At 43.6% G+C, this 19,352-nt stretch overlaps 1 protein-coding gene across 1 annotated transcript; it reads right to left on the reverse strand.

The window, feature by feature from the left end:
• Positions 1-12,789: 12,789 nt before the first annotated feature.
• Positions 12,790-17,205, reverse strand: DUSP6 (dual specificity phosphatase 6). The gene is made up of 3 exons (XM_069955724.1): positions 16,604-17,205; positions 14,679-15,110; positions 12,790-14,064 (listed from the first exon to the last, which is right to left on the reverse strand). The coding sequence occupies exons 1-3, from the start codon at positions 17,001-17,003 to the stop codon at positions 13,757-13,759; spliced, it is 1,140 nt and encodes a 379-aa protein (XP_069811825.1). The 5' UTR covers positions 17,004-17,205; the 3' UTR covers positions 12,790-13,756.
• Positions 17,206-19,352: the final 2,147 nt, after the last annotated feature.

Genomic DNA, 19,352 nt, shown 5'->3' on the forward strand with positions numbered 1-19,352 from the left:
GCAGACGGAGTAGTCCTTCTATGAAGCTACACAGCAAAATTTTGTTGTGTATCTACTGGGATCCCGAGCCAAGGGACTTACTCTGTATAGCACCCACTACTTGGATTTGGAAGTGCGGCTATCTCCTGTCTCTATCTATGAAGCTATCTATCTACTGTAACAACAGGAGTCGTGGATCCGCTGTACGACCGTTAGTGGTGACAAAGCCGCACCAGGACTCACGACTGGAATCGGCAGTAACGGCAGGAATCACGGGAGAGCTGGGGCCACACACTACAGGAAGCATGCAGAGGCTACAACACTAGGGTCAGGGCAGGATTTTATAGGGAGGTGTTTTGTGTACATAACCAATTAGGGACTTATTGTCCCTTTAAATCCCAAGCAGATGGGGCCAGGCCCGAGTGCATGGACTCTGGCTTCAGAGACAGCGGTGGGGCCTGGGGATGCCATGGAGTGGGTGCGGCAGAGTATGGGACACTACCACAGCCTTGACATCTATCTGTCTATCTATCAATGTGTATTGTTTTCTAAAAGCTTATTGTTGCCCTGTTTGTTATACTTCTATGTAATGTCCATATGTATAGAATGTTGTAATGGTTAGTGTATTTAATGGCTGGCAGGCTGCTGTACACAGTGCCACTGCCAAACCCTGCCAGTGGCAGTGAGTACCAGGAAACATGGTTTCCTGATTACCAACATGCTAGAGGAAATGTGGAATTTAAGTGCAGGCCCACACAGAGCCTGACACCGTTGTCCAACATTTGATGCCGCATTTGATTATCATGGCTGAAGAACTTCGATGCACTTCTAGGGAGTCCTGTAAAACATGGATACAGCCTATGGTCATGTTCACACAATTGTGTATTAATCACGGCCATTGTTGCCGATTTGCAACAACGGCCCTGATTATTACAAAAGTTATGTGCACTGCAGTCTGAGGGAATCCAGGCCCCAGTGTATACACATAGTATACACTACATGTCAGTTTTGTGCAGCCGCTATTCATTGAATAGCGGCGCACAAGCCTGACAGGTCACACGTTGGAGAGTGCAGCTCTGGCCACACTCTCCATTGTCAGCTGTGGTGAATTCCGCATCCATGTGCGCCCGAATTCCAATTCAGCACAAATGAGGATCATCAGGAAGATGATCAGGACATCGGGATGATCTTTACTGACACCGGCAGGTTTTTACATAGTGTGAACTCATATTTTGCAGAAGGCCTTAGTGCTGCATCCAACTTCTTCAGCCACTGGTAATCAAATGCTGCACGCTAGAGCTTGAACGAATGTAAGCATGCTCAAAGTTCACTCATTACTAATAAGGAGTAATAGCCAGAGAGGGCTGCTGACGATATGCTTAGCAAGTAGACCTTAGTGCAGCAAAAGAGCGGCAGATAAGCAGAGACATTGAGAGCCTCAGTGAAGCAAGAGCCAAGAAGGGCCAGCATGAGACAAGTCAGTACACTAAAGCCATAAGAACTAGAGAACCTAAGGGATGCTGCACAGGTCACCATCTGAAAGGTGACTTAAACCTTGATATTGAAAGCAAAAGCACCTGACACTGTTCTTCTTGTTTCTATAAATGATTCCATCAGTAAAAATCAAGTATGACAAGTTTACATCCAAAAAATGAAGTGCATATAAAAATCAATGTTTCATGCATAGCATACTGACCATGCATTACTACATAGAACCCCCTGGGATATATATATATATATATATATATATATATATATATATTTATACTTCACTTCAAAGATACTTCGGCCAGTCTTTGATACATAATAATGCATCTAAAAGTTACATTCCTGCTCTAACCTTGTGACCCCTTTGTGACACACAGTTCCCAGAGGTGAGGAGGTGACTGGGCACTTCACACTTTGTCAAGCGAACTCCTGACCTCCCTTAACAGCCACTTAATGAGGGGTTTAATCTTCCTGCCCAGCAATTCTGGAAATCCAGCTATCACATTGAACTAGAGAACACAGCAGGGAGGCATTTACAAAGGAAATGGATGGGAGAATTTTATCACTTAGAAATTCCTGATGAAATTGCCTTACTGGCCTCCTTACAGTCCAGATGTACCAAACCAAAACAGTCTGCTATTGCATATGTCCATATAGTATGAATTTAAACTAAGCTAATATCTACGGTGCTATAGTATATGTAGTATATCTGCAAAGTAATCTGCAATAGTGACATCTTAATAGATAAAGCATCCTGGGTGTTATCATGACAGGCTATGGCTCCTATCTCTGACACCACATCTGTCATTTAGCTTAGGAGTGATGGCCGGCTGTCACATCCCAGCACACTGACCTCGTTCAATGAATGGTGTTTGTGTTCAATCATCACTTGTGTTTTATAGGGTTGTGGAGCCAAAACCTGGCAGACATTTGATCCCCAGGCTGCATGTCTGTCTGCCTATATATTACACTCCTGGAGCCAGCTGCACAATTCAGGTAATTAGGGATGGCTCTGCTAATCCTCAAAATGGAACTGTCCAGAGCCAAGGCTCCATGAGGGGCAACAATCCTATCACATGAAATAGGTGGCTTTATGACTCGTAATGATACCAGTCCTTATCAATAGGTTAAGAATGCAAAACATTAACTTTTATAATCAAAGTCAGATCTATTTTACGTACACACATTAGGTAAATGTTGGGACTATACATTGTGTATGTGGATAATTCTGATGTGCTGTGTACATTCGCCTGCACAGGATAATGGAGGTGGGGCCCATCTGGTACTTGGATAGTGCTTAGGAATACCTTTATGTAACTTAAGGGCCTATTACACGGGTCTCTAAGAGGAGCAAACGAGCGCTCTCAGCACTCGTTTGCTCCTCGTTGCCCGCTCGCTGCCGCCGCTATTCAGCGGGCGGGTGAGTGCGAGAGGGCGGTGGGGAGCTGCGGGGGGGTTTCCCGGGTAATCGCTGATCGTCCGGACAGCCCATAGGATATAGCGGCGTCTGCTGCCGACGCTCCTATTCAACGGAGTGACGGCAGCAGATCGTTGCTGTATCAGTCGCTTGTTTTTCAACATGTTGAAAAACAAGCAACTGCAACGATCAGCCGACATGAACGATGTCGGCTGATCGTTGCACTCTATTTCACGGGACGATTATCGTCCGTAGCGGCCGATATCGGCCGAATACGGACGATAATCGTTCCGTGGAATAGGGCCTTTATTCTTCCTCTCTTAGGTGGGTCTCAATCTCAGAATCTTTTTTATTTTAATAACATTATCATCACAAAATAGTAAATAAAATTGTGGTATCAATGTAACCACAACAACCCAGACACTAGTTGTTTCTCTCACATCAGCTAGTGTCAAAAAGTGCCAGAGATTTGTAATTTACTTCTATTAAAAATAAAATATTCCAGTACTTAACAGCTGCTATATAGCCTACATATCTATGTCTGTCTATGACTTACAGCAGTATGATAAGTACCAGAAGACTTGAGATTTTAGTAATAGAAGTAAATTTCAAATCTCTGACACTTTCTGACACCAGTTGATTTAAAAGAAAAAAAATGTAGCTGGCGTTGCCCTTCAAGGAAATTAAGTACTTGCTTTATCTGCATTGAAAAACACAGCAACAAATTAAAGCTTATCTTGCTAAAACTCATACAGTTAATTTTATGAAAAGACATTTTTTTCTGAGCAGGTATAGCACTCAAATTAGTTTAATTACAAACCTCCCTTAACCCTTTAAGGACAGAGCAAATTTCGATTTTTGCGTTTTCGGTTTTTCCTCCTTGTGCATAAAAGGCCATAGAACTTGCATTTTTCCACCTAGAGACCCACATGAGCCCTTATTTTTTGCGTCACTAATTGTACTTTGCAATGACAGGCTGAATTTTTGCATAAAGTACACTGCGAAACCAGAAAAAAATTCAAAGTGTGGTGAAATTGAAAAAAAACCCGCATTTTGTTTATTTGGGGGAAATGTGTTTTTACGCCATTCGCCCTGGGGTAAAACTGACTTGTTATATATGTTCCTCAAGTCGTTACGATTAAAACGATATGTAACATGTATAACTTATATTGTATCGGATGGCCTGTAAAAAATTTAAACCATTGTCAACAAATATACGTCACTTAAAATCGCTCCATTCCCAGGCTTATAGCGCTTTTATCCTTTGGTCTATGGGGCTGTGTCAGGTGTCATTTTTTGCGCCATGACATGTTCTTTCTATCGGTACCTTGATTGCGCATATACGACTTTTTGATCGCTTTTTATTACAATTTTTCTGGATTTGATGCGACCAAAAATGCGCAATTTTGCACTTTGGGATTTTTTTGCGCTGACGCCGTTTACCGTGCGAGATCAGGAATGTGATTAATTAATAGTTCGGGCGATTACGCACACGGCGATAGCAAACATGTTTATTTATTTATTTATTTATTTACTTTTATTTATAACCTGGGAAAAGGGGGGTGATTCAGACTTTTATTAGGGGAGGGGGCTTTTTACTAATAATGACATTTTTTTTTAAACTTTTACACTTATACTAGAAGCCCCCCTGGGGGACTTCTAGTATAAGTGATCTGATCTCTCATTGAGATCTCTGCAGCATAGATATGCTGCAGAGATCCATGAGATCGGCACTCGTTTACTTCCGGCTGCTGCAGCCGGAAGTAAACGAGTGCCGAGCCGGGGACGGCGCCATCTTGGAGCGGTCCCCGGCCGGCTTCATTTACGGAGATCGCTCCTCCGGGATAACATCCCGGAGGAGCGATCTCCCCACTAGACACCAGGGATGACGCTGCGTCCGGTAATCGGATGCAGCTGTCATGTTTGACAGCTGCATCCGATTACTGTATTAGCGGGCACGGCGATCGGACCGTGCCCGCTAATACCTACGGTCCCGGGCTACACGCGGCACCCGGGACCGGCGCGGTTCAGAGCGGGGCCGCCGCGCGGCCCCGCTCTGAACTCCCTTACCGGCATCAGGGCGTAAATTTACGCCCGATGTCGTTAAGGGGTTAAAAAAAAATATATATATATATATTTACAGTGGTACCTTGGTTTAAGAGTAACTTAGTTTAAGAGCATTTTGGTTTAAGAGCTCACAGTTTTTCAAAATTGTGACTTTGTTTAAGAGCATTGTTTTAGTTTAAGAGCCCCCTGTACTGGGTGGGAGCGCGAGTGGAGGAGGGGCATATTCTGCATAGCGGAGTCTACAGCCCTGCACTCTAACCCAGGAAGTCTCCCTTACCTTCCAAATCATAGCAGTTCCACTTCAGGCTGAGGCTCACATCAGGGGACAGGACTGTGGAGGTAATCTCTTCATAGCTGTAACCCCTCTCCCCCCGGATAGAGAGCGCTGCATGTATGCGTCCACATCTGCCCTGCTCATTCCTTCATGCTCCCTGCAGTCTCTGTCAGTCCTTGTGTTTCCCATCCTCTTCATTACTTTAGTAATGACAGAACATAGGATCAATGTTATTCAATGTCCCGTTCACAGGTCCGTACGTGTATACGGACTGTAATGTGGACCACATTTTGCAGCACGGATCGATACGTTTAAGAAGCGGCAATGTAGTGCTCCGTGCTTCACGGAGCACTACAGATGCACATTGTTAGTGCGGTCCGCAGTCGCGGGCTGCACTACGTGTGTGTGAATGTAGCCTAAAGGTTTGTATGGCAGTGCCAAACATTGAATTGTGGGGGGGATAATAACTGTCAACAGAATATATACATGACATTAAAATAGAGTTAGAGCATGTATAAAAGTCATTAGCTACATTTAGTTTGCACACCAATAGTCCCTACATGTAATATATAAATTCTAATAATGATTACGTTTTAAAAGGGTAGGTTATTATTACGGGATTTTTAATGGAGAGTGAGGAAGAAACCAAAGATATGAGTCAAGTATACCTCCAAGGCATGACAACAGAAAGGATATGTCAGCAGAGACAGCCCAGAGTCGTATGCAGATTAAATGTCCTGGGAAGTTGTATAAAGTTGTATGTCATCGGCAAAACAATGGTTGTGAAAACAGGGGAATGAACAACAATGAACATTGCAGAACCTGACAGTGAGAGGAACTAAATTCAGCAAAATACAAATTGAAAAAAGCAAGGATACAACAGTATCCTTTTAGATGGGCAGAGTATGTAAATGAGTGTTTTACTATCCTAAATGCAGCAAACTGGATTTAAAGGGCTTGACTAAAAATTTTAAACATGTAAACTAACTGAAGAAAATGTAAAAAAAAAAAAAAAAAATAGTAAAAGAGAATAAAGGGGTACTCTAGATTTTAACATTTTATATAATATATTGCAGCCCTTACATAGAACATAATTAAGATCTTAGGCTTACCTGGGGCATCTTCTGGCACCCTGTGAATGTTCTTGCTGACATTTCTCAGATAGACTCATCTCAACAGTGACAGCCTGCTTAGCCAATCACTGACTTAAAGCAGGACAACGCTGCAGCCGGTGATTGGCTGAGTGGCCACGGCCTGTTAATGAAGAGACTGGAACAAAAGGCAGAGCTGCATAGATCAGGGAAGGCCCGAGGATGCCAGGGAACCTGGTAAGGTAAGTTAATACTTTATTATTTTACACTAAAGACAAGGGCTGCACAGACTCCCCTTGCTGCCTGATAGTGGGCCCGTATAACTGCTTAGTAAACGAGCACCGATCTAGCAGATCTAGAAGATCAGCGCACGTTTACAATTTATGATCAGGCCCTGTAATAGGACCCTAAGGCTAGGTTTTTGGCTTCTGTCACAGAATCCGTTTGAAATTACAGAAAAAAAAAAAAAATGCTGCATTCACTATTTTTTGTCCCTTTAGTCACCTGTAAAATAACGGATACATGCGGAAAACTCAATAGACCTTGCATTTTCTTGTTTCAAACGGACCACTAAACAGTGCTAGGGAGGGAGGAATAAAGTGTGGGGACACCATGCAGAGGTGGAATGCCTCTAGTATGAGGGAAAAACTAAAGAGGGGGAGGGGGGTATACAGTATGGAGGCTTAACTACAAGGGAGCCTAACAACAGTGGGAGGGGCATACCATGTTTCTCAAATAATAAGACCTACCCTAAAAATGAGCCCTACACTTGTTTTGAAGAAACATAGTAGTAAGAAGAAGACTACAGCAGGGACCAGAAGATCGGGAAACCAGCAGATTATGTTTTTTGTTATTTTCACTGCAGTCAGGTCCACATATGAAAAAAAATAATAATAAAATTAAAAAACCTGCTGGACAACCTGTTTAATAGGACAGGCTCCTTGTAAAACTACTAGCTTGGTCTATAGAGCAAAAAAAGCACCAGGAACTAGTTTAGAAGCTACAAGCCAAAAACAAAATGGAACTCAAAAAAGGTCAACAGGTGTAGTTTACGCTCTGACCCTACAGAATTGTTTTCCATTGAAAGCCATTTTTCTCCAAATGTGGCAATAGATGCTATTAACGCTGTTAATTTCAGAAGTATGGTGATGAAGAAAATAAAACCCACAGCGAATCAGAGGGAAGTGGCGGCAGAAGAGCCATCTGTTGATTTTTGCAATACTATATGAACATGCATGCAAGTTCTTTAAGGGAATGAGATTAATAATCCACAAAGAGGAAACTCTGGCTAAAATTATCTGCAGGCCATATTTAAATAAAAAAAAAAACTTGAGATACAGCTGGACAGGAAATTGCCAGAGCTGCTAGCAAATCTGTACTTTGAACATAACAGGATATAGATGCCAAGAGAGGAAGAAGTATAAAACAAGATTAGGGCTGTTAAATTTCTCCGCAGCCCACTTTCACAGTTCCTCTCAGCAGGTTGTTCTATTTTCCTGAGGCTTGCTTCATTTAACCGTTTATAGCAAACAAAAGAAGGTGGCTGTAGTTTGCTAAAAATACAACCACGACCAAAAAGCTGTACACCAACATAGTCCATTCCACCATCCTATACATTCTACATCAGGCAGTTTTTAGAGGAGGGCAGGAAGAAAGGCACGAGAGGTGGCACAGGCCTAGGACCTATGCTCTAGGCCTCACCTTTTCGATACTGCGCCAGAAGGATAAAAGATGGGTTTTCTTTCCCGAAAACAAAGGCATCAGAAGGCAAACAGACCAATGGACAGCGCTTGGACTGAATGTGGCTTTCAAGTGGTACCAGCGGTGTGTGCAGGGGAGTACATATTAAAGCTTTAGGGCATCAGGTAAAAGAGCAGGAGAGATGGCAGTCATAAACTCAACAGTCATTACACAGGTGTGCATTGAAATTTTGGACACTTTTCTCATTCCACTGATGAATAAAGTAATTTGTTAGGATGATAATGCATCTTGTCACAGAAAGGCCTCTTATACTTTCACATGTAGGCACAACTACTCACGGAAGGTCGGGTTGCTGTAGAAATATCCTAAGTGTCATTGAGTTCCATGCACAAGCCCTATTAAAGGGGTTATCCAGCACTACAAAAAATGGCCATTTTCTTCCAGACACAGCACCACTCCAGTTTGGGTGGGGTTTTGTAACTCCATTCCATTGAAGTGAATGAAGCTTAATGGGGAACTCCACATAAGGAAAACAGTTTTTCTATTAAAAGTACATTAAAAGTTATATACAGTAGATGTGTCTATATAATGTATTACCATATCTGCCACACTGGTAGCTGATTGAAATCTAGGAAGTGAATAAAAATGGCCTCTGTGCTAATCCACATTGTCTCCTGCTCCCACTGCTCTCTCCCCTAGGAGACAAAGATTCCATGCCTCTGTCTCACATTGTGTGTGTGTTTGCTGAGCACAGGCTGATGATGCAGAAAGGGGGCAGGGTGTGATCTCACAGAAGACTTGGCTGGATCCCCCAATCCCCTAAGTGATTCACCATCTGTGCCAGCCAGAAGCAGGTGCTGCAACTTCACTGATTGTGAAAAAGTCTGCTGTGAAATTCGGGCTATGTTAACACATGTTGGAGTCTCATTGCAGTACTGCAGTGTATTCACAAAAATGATGCAGTAACACAATTAAATGATGCTAAACAGCACAAAGGATCAGAGCCGGAACTGCCAATCCCACCTGGACAAAAAACAAGGCATACACAGTATATCCAATGTAAGGGTGGGTTCACACTACAGAATCCGCACGGATAAATTCCGTCGGATTCTGACGCTAGTACGCCTCTCTGCCTGTGCCATAGACACCATTCTATACACAGGCGGATTGCACATTCCGCCGATAGAATTGACATGTCAATTCTTTCAGCGGATAGCGGAATTGACCTGCCCATAGAATGGTATCTATAGAGCCGGCGGAAAGGCGTGTGGCCGTGAGCGTGTACTAGCGATGGTATCCGCCAGAATTTATCCTCATGGATTCCGTAATGTGAATCCACTCTAAGATAATATCGGATAAAGTCCTTATTGTTGACAAAATCAGCGTTACAGGTAGTAACTGTGTGCTGTGTGGGTGGGAACAGAATGAAATGATAAAGTACGGCAAATAATTCAGTAACACAATGAAACTGCAATGTGTGAACACAGCCAAGATATTCTGCAACAGATTTGGGTGGGGAATGGGCTGGTTGGGGGACTGTGATGAACAGCTGAGGGAAAGCATTGCTGTGTACAACTGCTCAACTTCTGCAATTGGTTTATTTATTTTTTACGTCTACCTGGAGTTCCCCTTTAACTGCAAACCACACCTGAACTGGAGACAAGAGTGATGATGTGTCTAGAAGAAAGTGGCCATGCTTTTGTAGCACTGGATAACCCCTTTAAGAAGAAAACAATCTTGAACATTTGCAGATGCTTAGTATGTTTCCACAGCAACCCAAACTTTTGTCAGTAGTTGTGTCTGCATATAGACGTTTAAAAGGCCTCTCTGTGCCAGGATACATTATCATCCTGACAAATGACTTAGGGCCCTATTACACACACAGATGTATGACAGATTTTTTAAGCCAAGGCCAGGAACAGACTATAAACATAGAACAGGTCATACTGGGATTCCTCCTCATTTTAAATCCATTCCTAGCGTTGGCTAGGAATATCTGTGTGTGTAATAGGGCCCTTATCGTTAATTCATCAATGAACCTATTTTCTACTAATGGAATGAGAAAAGCACATGACCCTGTGACATATGATCAGGAGTGGGCCATGCGGTTTAAGATTTGGCTTCAGCATTGTAATGCTTTTGGATCTACCTATGCTCATAAGTGGAATAAAAAGAATGAAAATACATGGATATCAGCTATGTGGTGGTCTGTGAATCACTACAGGTTTGTGAGAAGTGTGCACTCTCCTACTATGGTATTGATTCTATTGATTCAAACTGACAGTGCGGGAATCAGTGGATTTCGCTGTGAACTCGCAGCATGAAATCCTCTGCAATTCCATTATGTGTCAATCCACCCAAAGGCTATGTTCACACTATGTAAAAACAACGGTTTTACATAATGTGAACATAACCTAAAGGTGTTATTCAGCATTAGAAAATCACTTGCTTCCAGAGACAGCCCCACTCGTCTCCAGTTTGGGTGGAGTTTTGCAACTCTATTCCATTAAAGTGAATGGAGCTTAATTGCACACCACCGGAACTAAAGACGAGTTAGACTCTCTCTGGAAGAAAGTGGCCATGTTTTCCTAAAGCTGGATAACCCCTTTAAACCAGAAAGAATATATGCAAGAAAGAAAGTTTGCCATGAGTGAAAGCCAGCTAAAGGGTGACTTTTACTCAGGAAGAAAAAGAGAGGGCCAGACGCCTTGTGCAAAACCCTAAAAGATAGGGATAGTGAATGGTGCAGTAGATCTGCTCACGTTTGTGCGTATCACCCCTCAATCAGGTTATGGGTACTACTGTCAGTATTATGTGTAAGAAGCTGAAGGTAGATGGGGCTGGGGACAGTCTAAGGACTGCTAAAGCTGGTAGTACACACAAACAGGATTCTCCCTTAAAGGGGCCCGTGCAAACAGTATAAAATAAAGAAAAAAATTAGATATACTATTCACCAGTGCCTGGTGAATAGTATATGGATTTTTTTCTTCTTTATTTTATATATTTACTCAGGTAACAATACAGGGCGAATCAAATAGCATGGTGCAAGAGTTATAGCTTTGGTATTGATAAATGAGAGAACATCCTAAGTTTATTCTCTAATGTTCAAAGTGATTTCCATTAGTGACATATCAGATGTCTAGGTGGTAGTTCAGCCCTGTCCAGATGCATGCAAGCATATACTCAGCTATAGATTTCCCCATTTTAGCTATGTCCAAAACCTGTGGCTGTTTGTGCAGATAAGCTTGATGTAACCCCAGAGGGACATAGCAGGGTTTAAAGGTGACCATACACCTCCAATAACTGACGGCCAAAGGATAGTTCAGCCATCAGTTATCTCTTACATGCCATCCACATCCATTGAAATGTTCAGCACAGCCGAGCATACCTGTGTTCTCTATGGGGAAGCATTCCTCTCCAAGAACAAAACGTTGTCTGTCTGTAGAAGGTTGCGAGAGACTCATTCATCTTATACCGATGGCCAAACCTGCTATGAGTGGCAGGTACAGCCGTCAAAAGTATTAAGGGTTTTGGGATCTTTGAATCCAAAAATTGTAGAGGCAGTGGGACACTGGTGAATTGTACTCATGTGGCAGATGAACAGCTTCATTTAGGTTATTAGCCAACAGAAAAAGGTTCCCCCCAATGTTCTGGTTTCCACAATCACTGGATCTAAAAACCTGCAACTTCTGTGATGGTTACATAAGGAACTCTCTCAAGTGTATCTTCTTCCTGTCCAATGATCTAAATGACCGAAACACATCACTAAAACAGTCAGAAGACATGCTGGCAAGCACAGGGACAGCCAGTAGTAACCACCATGTAGAGAAAGTGTGATAGCTTGTCTTTTCATATAAATTTTTATTATACTCTGTACTATTTGTTGCAGCTGTATGTAACCCGTATTGCAAACATTTCTATCCAACAGCTTTGGCTTATTCTACATTGGATTGTGGCCTAGAAATATTTCCTAAAGTCACAGGGGCACTATCTGCATACTAGTGAACAACTAGATGGACAGAGAGATAGTTGGTGCATTAAAAGTAGTCAAGCTGCAGGAAACATGTGTAACATCTGAACAAGACAGTTAAAGAGAATGTCTTGCCTAAAATGTATTTTACTGATTAGAACAGATACTAAAACTTATTCTTTTATTCTAATATGTTTCTGATTGTATTTTTATTTCACTTTTTTACATTGATATGGGGTTGTTTTTAACAGCATTCAGTGACATGCTTTACTGGAAGCCTCATGGACATAAGTCACAATAGACAGTCTGTCCCCTTGAGATGAATGTAAAACATTACTGAGTGCGCTCTGTGACCTTTCAAGAATTCATTCCACAGGGAGCAGCTATTATCTTATACTGGTGTCACATGTTGCTGCAAAGGTGTACAGATCACTTTACAGCAAACTCCTCTTATCACCACAGACAGAACAGGAAGTGTCAGCTTAGTTTCAGTCCCAGTAGTAAGTAGTAAACTGAAAGTATCTTATAGATAAAATAGAAAAAAAAATGCCAGAATCTCTTTACATAAATATGAACATAAAAACTTGAATTAAAAAAAAATAGGTAATTTTCTCATGACACATTCCTTTTAATGGTCTATGTAGAAGAAAAATATGGCTGCTTTCCTCCAGAAACCTTAGCACTTGTGAGAAAAAAAAAGCAGAAGTGTTTCTCTAAACCTGGACAAAAATCTTTAATATACTTTGTATCGGGTCCACTACTGTGTATACATACACACACAAAAAAGTAAAACTCCAAAACCTTCAATAAACAAAATAGTGATTTATTAATAATTTAAAGATCTATAATAAATTTAAATTTTAAAACTTTACTCCGTGGACATTCGGGAGTGCAATAATCTCCCATATTGGCAATAAATGTGCAATCTAAGCTTTGCAAGTCACTGGTACATACATACTTCCAGTTTACATAGTCCAGAAAAGATCTCATACATACCATATAGCATTCAAAGTGAGGCTCCGTTAGGACAGAGGTAATTCACATTAAGAAGTTTCAAAGCAATAAAACATGAAAACCACTGTGTGGTTTACAAAGCTCAGGCAAAAAAAATAAAGTTACATTAATGTGAATCAGAACTACATATTGTAAGTTGACAACTCTATTTTTATGCATAACAGTTACACAATCCTCCTTGCTGCCAATGTACAGCTATCATGATAGAGAGTAGAAATGCCAAAAAACGCGGATTCCTCTTCTAACATCATATCAGCTACACTTACGAAAAGTTCAGTCCACCTCATTTTATAGGTAAAAATATTGACAGTGCTACATATAAAAGTGGATATGTACAGAACTTTGTAAATCTGAAATAAAACAAAGCCAAGTACTTCAAAGTCAGCAGAAGTTTAAATGCATTTCTTTGGCTCCTTTAAACTTTCAGGAGAACCAGTCTTCATAGAAGACAATTATACACATTTTTATCCATATCTTTTATGGATAAATGAGTCCAACGCTACTTTTTTTTTGGATCTTAAGCCACAGCATTTCTAAGGCAGTGCTCTCTTGTAAGCTTTCCAAGTCATTCCAAGGACTTCTTTTTGCTCTGGAAACATTAGCCAGCCAATCTCCTACTAGAACTTTAAGAATCTTGATTCACAGGTATGACCTTCTACAAGCAATAACAGCTGTCAAAGACTGTTGACAGATTTAAAAGAGAAACATTTCTTTTAAAGGAATGATTATCACCAGGATAGCCCTCGAACTGTGCCTCACGTGGATTGCAGAGAATCTACTTTAAAGACATTCTGATTGGCTGGACTGGTGAAATATAATTGCTGAGGTGGAACTCTATTGTCACAAGGACTACTAAGACCTAATGTCCTTTCAAAATCCAGTAGCTGACCCATGAAGTTGAAGTTGGGAGAGATGTTGGATTTCTTCATCTTGACTATGTCATAGGCATCATTCATGGAAAGGTTCAGCTTTTGCATAAGGTAGGCCACAGTGACTGTGACCGACCGGCTGATTCCAGCCAGGCAATGGACCAGTACGCCACAGCTTTTTCCTCGTGCTTCATCTGAAAATAGAAGAGACAGAACATTTAGTTTATGCAACATAATGGGCCACGTATATTTCAGAAACACAGTAGTGCACTGCACCCACTCTCCCATATTATAGACTAAATTGAGATTTTGCATAACGTATGCCCTAGAAGAAGCTACATGTGCCAGAATCTCTACCCACTAGAGATTCAAGAAGTTATATGAGGGAACTTAAATAAACCCACACACAGCTCTAAAGTCATTTCTGTCCTGTTGATAGAGCAGAGATGTGGCTCTATTCACCGCCTTTATGCTAGTTATCTACATTAAGAAAAAAAGATCCTTAAATTGCAGTCAACAATGGCTTTATTCAGACATTTCAAGAGAAAGAGGGAAGTCACAGGGGACAGCCCATTAAGAGGAACAGGATGTCAACATTGATCTAAACTGGGTTCCTTTGTAAGAGGAAACGAACTACAATGCTTAGAGATTAGGTTCTATGTGGCTTCTAGCCAACATTTTCTTCCTGTCCTGCTCATATTACCGCTGTGTTAGGAAGATGAAAGTTCACAGCACCAAGGCTCCACTGAGCATTTAAAGGGGAAGCCTCAAGCTTATACTAGAATTATTGACAGATACAAATACTCACCAATAAAGGAGATCGCTTCTGGGAAAAACTGAGACAGGTTTTGGCTCCAGTGGTCCGATATAGGGATCTGCTTGTACCTGAACTCTCCAGCATTTTCAAATAGATTGGGCAAGTTGGGGGTCACATTAAGGATGTACGTAATGCCGAATTCTTCTAACACATCCAGGTTGGTGGAATCCTTGGCACAACCGAGGTACAAGTAGGGAAGTATTTCAACTGGGAATGAAGGCTGTGTATTAGACAGGGGGCTACCGTCAGAGTCTGTAGCACTGTTGGGGTCCCTGTCAATATCAGATTCAATATCTGATGAAGAATCAGAGCTGATGCGGAGGCCTCCCAAACCTAATACTGGAGGAGAACTGCTGCTGCATGAACTATCCAGATTTGTTTCACAATGCACAGGGAACTCTGCCTGGAACTTGGTAAAACCTCCTGCAAAGAAATAAATAAAAATAAATAAATTTAAATACGTCAAGCATATACTATATCAGATATACCTTAAGGCTATGTTCCCATGCAGTATCTTTGCAACCAAAACCAGGAGTGCATTAAAAACACACAAAAGGTTATGGTCACACACTGTTGATTTAGTGGATGGGTGTCATTTAATGGCAAATAACATCCATTTTAACATAAAAGCAATTATTTGCCATTAACACAATTTCAACAGTGTGTGAACATAGCCTGTGTTAACGCACTCCTGGTTTAGGTTGAAAAATACTGAGCAAAAAATACTGCGTGGGAACATAGTTTAAAAGAACACATTTACAATGATGCCCCCTCGACTTTAACGGCATGGTTAACCTAAAAAAAAAAAAAGCATATAGTAGTGTACATTACAGCTCTTAATAAAGCCTCTGTATTTCATCTGTGGCATGAAAATATGTTGAACCCCAGAACATTTCAGATAAGGCTGCATAGACCTTGCACCTTGTTAGGAAAGTATCACTAGGGGTGCAAATAGGACAGAAAGCCGACCCCATACAGATCCATGGATCACAACGCTGCTGGCAACCAAATACACAAATCTGATATTAGACATGCTATACAAAAGGGAAGCCACTGACTAATAGAGACCAGGGGAGGACACTAACCATAGACACAGACAGTATATGGGGTAAGAATGATCTAATATGTTGAACGTTACATGTCTCGGTATTCTGACTACTTGCAAAATACAGAACACAGTATCACATAAGGCAGGAGGCACAGTGATCTGTAATGAGAGAACCTGCACAATTGGGTCATCATAAAAAGCAGGTAAAGTATAGGCACAAAATCCACAAAGCACACTGAGGTGATGTCCCCCCCCCCCCCCCCCCCACCAGCACATTGAGGTGATGTCCCCCCCCCCCCCACCAGCACATTGTGGTGTTGTCCCCCCCCCCCCCCACCAGCACATTGAGGTGATGTCCCCCCCCCCCCCACCAGCACACTGAGGTGATGTCCCCCCCCCACCAGCACACTGAGGTGATGTCCCCCCCCCACCAGCACACTGAGGTGATGTCCCCCCCCCACCAGCACACTGAGGTGATGTCCCCCCCCCCACCAGCACACTGAGGTGATGTCCCCCCCCCACCAGCACACTGAGGTGATGTCCCCCCCCCCACCAGCACACTGAGGTGATGTCCCCCCCCCCACCAGCACACTGAGGTGATGTCCCCCCCCCCACCAGCACACTGAGGTGATGTCCCCCCCCCACCAGCACACTGAGGTGATGTCCCCCCCCCACCAGCACACTGAGGTGATGCCCCCCCCCACCAGCACACTGAGGTGATGCCCCCCCCCACCAGCACACTGAGGTGATGCCCCCCCCACCAGCACACTGAGGTGATGCCCCCTCCTCGGTCCAGCTCGGCACCCATGTGGCGGGCTCCAGCACGGGCTGTATACAGAGCAGCTGGTCACGACTCGCAGGCACTCACCTTCCAGGTAATAGGCTTTGCAGCCCTCGTCCTTGAGCCTCTTCATGAGCAGCCCCAGCACCGTCTCCCCGCCCGTGTTCTCGTTCCACTCGCTGCTGTTCTCATCGTACAGGATGACGGTGTCGGAGCCGCATCTCCGGGCGAACGTATCCCGGTCCTCGCCGCGAGCGAACAGCGACCGGATGGGCAGGTTGCCCTTCTTGAGGCGGCGCAGCATGATCCCCGGGATGGCGACGTTGATGGCCGCCTCGATGTGGGACGACTCGTAGAGCTCCTGCGGTCTGCAGTCCATGAGCAGGAGGCGCTCGTTGGCCAGCTCCAGCTGCTCATTCAGCCAGGCCACCGACTTGCTGACCGCCATGTCTGACGCGGGGTGCACGGGTCTCAGCTTGTCTATCATTGAGGATCGGGGCAGAGAAGCGCTCGGAGAAGTGGTTGGTGTCAGCGGCCTCTGGCTACAGCTGCATCCGCTCTGTCAATGGAAGCGAGTGAATGGTGGTGGTGGCGTCTCCCGCGCCTCGCCCTCTGTGTGATCAATCAGCTCCGCACGGCCCAGCCACAGGCTGCAGCTACTGAATGGGTACAAACAGCCAACGTCTCAATGGATACATTGTGCGCGCCGACCAATCAGAGCAGCCCGAGCTAGCGTTGCCCTGGAGACGGGCTGGCTGGAACAGGTTGTGTTGATGAATTGTTAATGAGTTTGTCATTCACAAAAACGGAAAGGAATTTCCGCTGTGGATCAGCCGAGTGCAAACAAGCAGCAGCGGCCCCGGAGGGGAGGGGGAGAGGAAGGAAGGAGAGCGGCCGGAGGAGGGAGGGAGGGAGGGAGGGGAGCGGGCTCGTTGTCACGATGCCTATACTAAAGTTCAGGCTCACAACCTCATTGTGAAGAGAAGGAGGAGGAGGAAGTGTGTGCAGGAATCTCAGGCGGGAGCCCAGACTGGCCGTGCACTAACCTCCACAGACCTGCACACATGCTTCCATCATCAGTATACAGCAAGGCCTAGTCTTCTGGAACCTTAAAGGGACAGTCCAGTTTAAGGGTACAAACACACGCAGCAGATACGCAGCAGATTTGATGCTGTGTTATTTAGATCTAATCTGCTGCGTATCGCAGCAGTAAATACGCAGCGTATATGCCGTGTGTGTTTGTTCCATTAGGGTACAAACACACACACCGTATACGCAGCAGATCTGCAGCAGATTTGATGGTGCAGATTTGATGCTGTGTTCAGTTATTTAGATCGTATCTGCTGCGTATCGCAGCAGAAAATACGCTGCATATACGGTGTGTGTGTTTGTACCCTTAATGCTGTTCTAATTTGTCATAGCTACATGGGACAAAATAATACTGGGGGAGTCTGTAACCTGGGATCTCCAGTGATTTCCAGAATAAAGGGGTTCAGGGACCACTTCTTCCACCCCTTTGGCACTATCCATAGATCTCTTAAAGTGTCACTGTCGTGAATTTTTTTTTTTGCAGAAATCAATAGTACAGGCGATTTTAAGAAACTTTGTAATTGGGTTTATTATCCGAAAAATGCATTTTTATCATGAAAAAGCAGTTTGAAGCTCTCCCCCCTGTCTTCATTGTTCTCCTATGGAGAGAGCTAAAGAAAAGACCAAAACAGGACAACAAAGAGTTAATCTACAAATCCCTCACGGGATATCTCTACTGACCATCACCAGTGACCTGTCTGAGCTCTGATTACAGCTGTCACCCAGCTCTGTGCCTGTAATCCTCTGTTATCTGCTTTCTGCTGCCGGCTAACTCCCTCCTTCCTCCTCCCCCCTCCCCTCTCCCTAGAGCAGACAGGGTACGTCTTCTGCAACAAGTCACAATTTTCAGATTTTTCAGAGTGGATGAAAAAGAGGAAGGAGGGGGGGACCTGGGAAAAGGCTTTTTACGTACAGATAATGGCAGATTTGGCTAATAAACCCAATTACAAAGTTTCTTAAAATCGCCTGGACTATTGATTTCTGCAAAAAAAAAAAATACGACAGTGACTCTTTAAAGTCAGAGAAAGGTATTAGGGAAATCACCAACATCACGCCTCTAGCTGTACACACACACATATACATATATATATATATATATATATATATATATATATATATATATATATATAGTGGTACCTTGGTTTAAGAGCATTGCTTTGGTTTAAAGTGACTGTACCACCAGGCCCAGGCTGAAGCACTGGAGGCGGGCCGACCCACCCCCAGTGGAAAGAAACCCCAGCCCCTCCATGATGTGACTCCACTAGAATCAATGGAACCCTATCATAGAGGGGCGGGGGTTTCCTCACACTTAGGGTACAAACACACACACCATATACGCAGCGTATTTACTGCTGCGATACGCAGCAGATTAGATCTAAACGACTAAACACAGCATCAAATCTGCACCATCAAATCTGCTGCAGATCTGCTGTGTATACGGTGTGTGTGTTTGTACCCTAAGGGTGGGTCAGCCCGCCTCCAGTGCTTCAGCCTGGGCCTGGTGGTACAGTCACTTTAACAGCTCCCTGTACTGGGTGGGAGCGCGAGTGGAGGAGGGACATGGTCTGCATAGCGGGGCCTACAGCACTGTACTCTGACCCAGGAAGTCTCCCTCACCTTCCAAATCGTAGAAGATCCACTTCAGGCTGGGGCTTGCATCAGGGGACAGGACTGTGGAGGTAATCTCTCCATAGCTGTAACCCCTCTCTCCCCGGACAGAGAGTGCTGCTATACTGTGCCCACATCT

Source organism: Dendropsophus ebraccatus, chromosome 1 (genome assembly GCF_027789765.1).
Source record: "Dendropsophus ebraccatus isolate aDenEbr1 chromosome 1, aDenEbr1.pat, whole genome shotgun sequence".
NCBI classification, from domain to species: Eukaryota; Metazoa; Chordata; class Amphibia; order Anura; family Hylidae; genus Dendropsophus; species Dendropsophus ebraccatus.

Excerpts from the sequence above, each read along its gene's own strand:
- DUSP6 (XM_069955724.1), bottom strand. The coding sequence starts at position 17,003 with ATGATAGACAAGCTGAGACCCGTGCACCCCGCGTCAGACATGGCGGTC. Across the intron at positions 15,111-16,603 it reads CAAAGCCTATTACCTGGAAG|GAGGTTTTACCAAGTTCCAG; the intron begins GTGAGTGCCTGC and ends ATTTCTTTGCAG. Across the intron at positions 14,065-14,678 it reads AGAAGCGATCTCCTTTATTG|ATGAAGCACGAGGAAAAAGC; the intron begins GTGAGTATTTGT and ends TTCTATTTTCAG.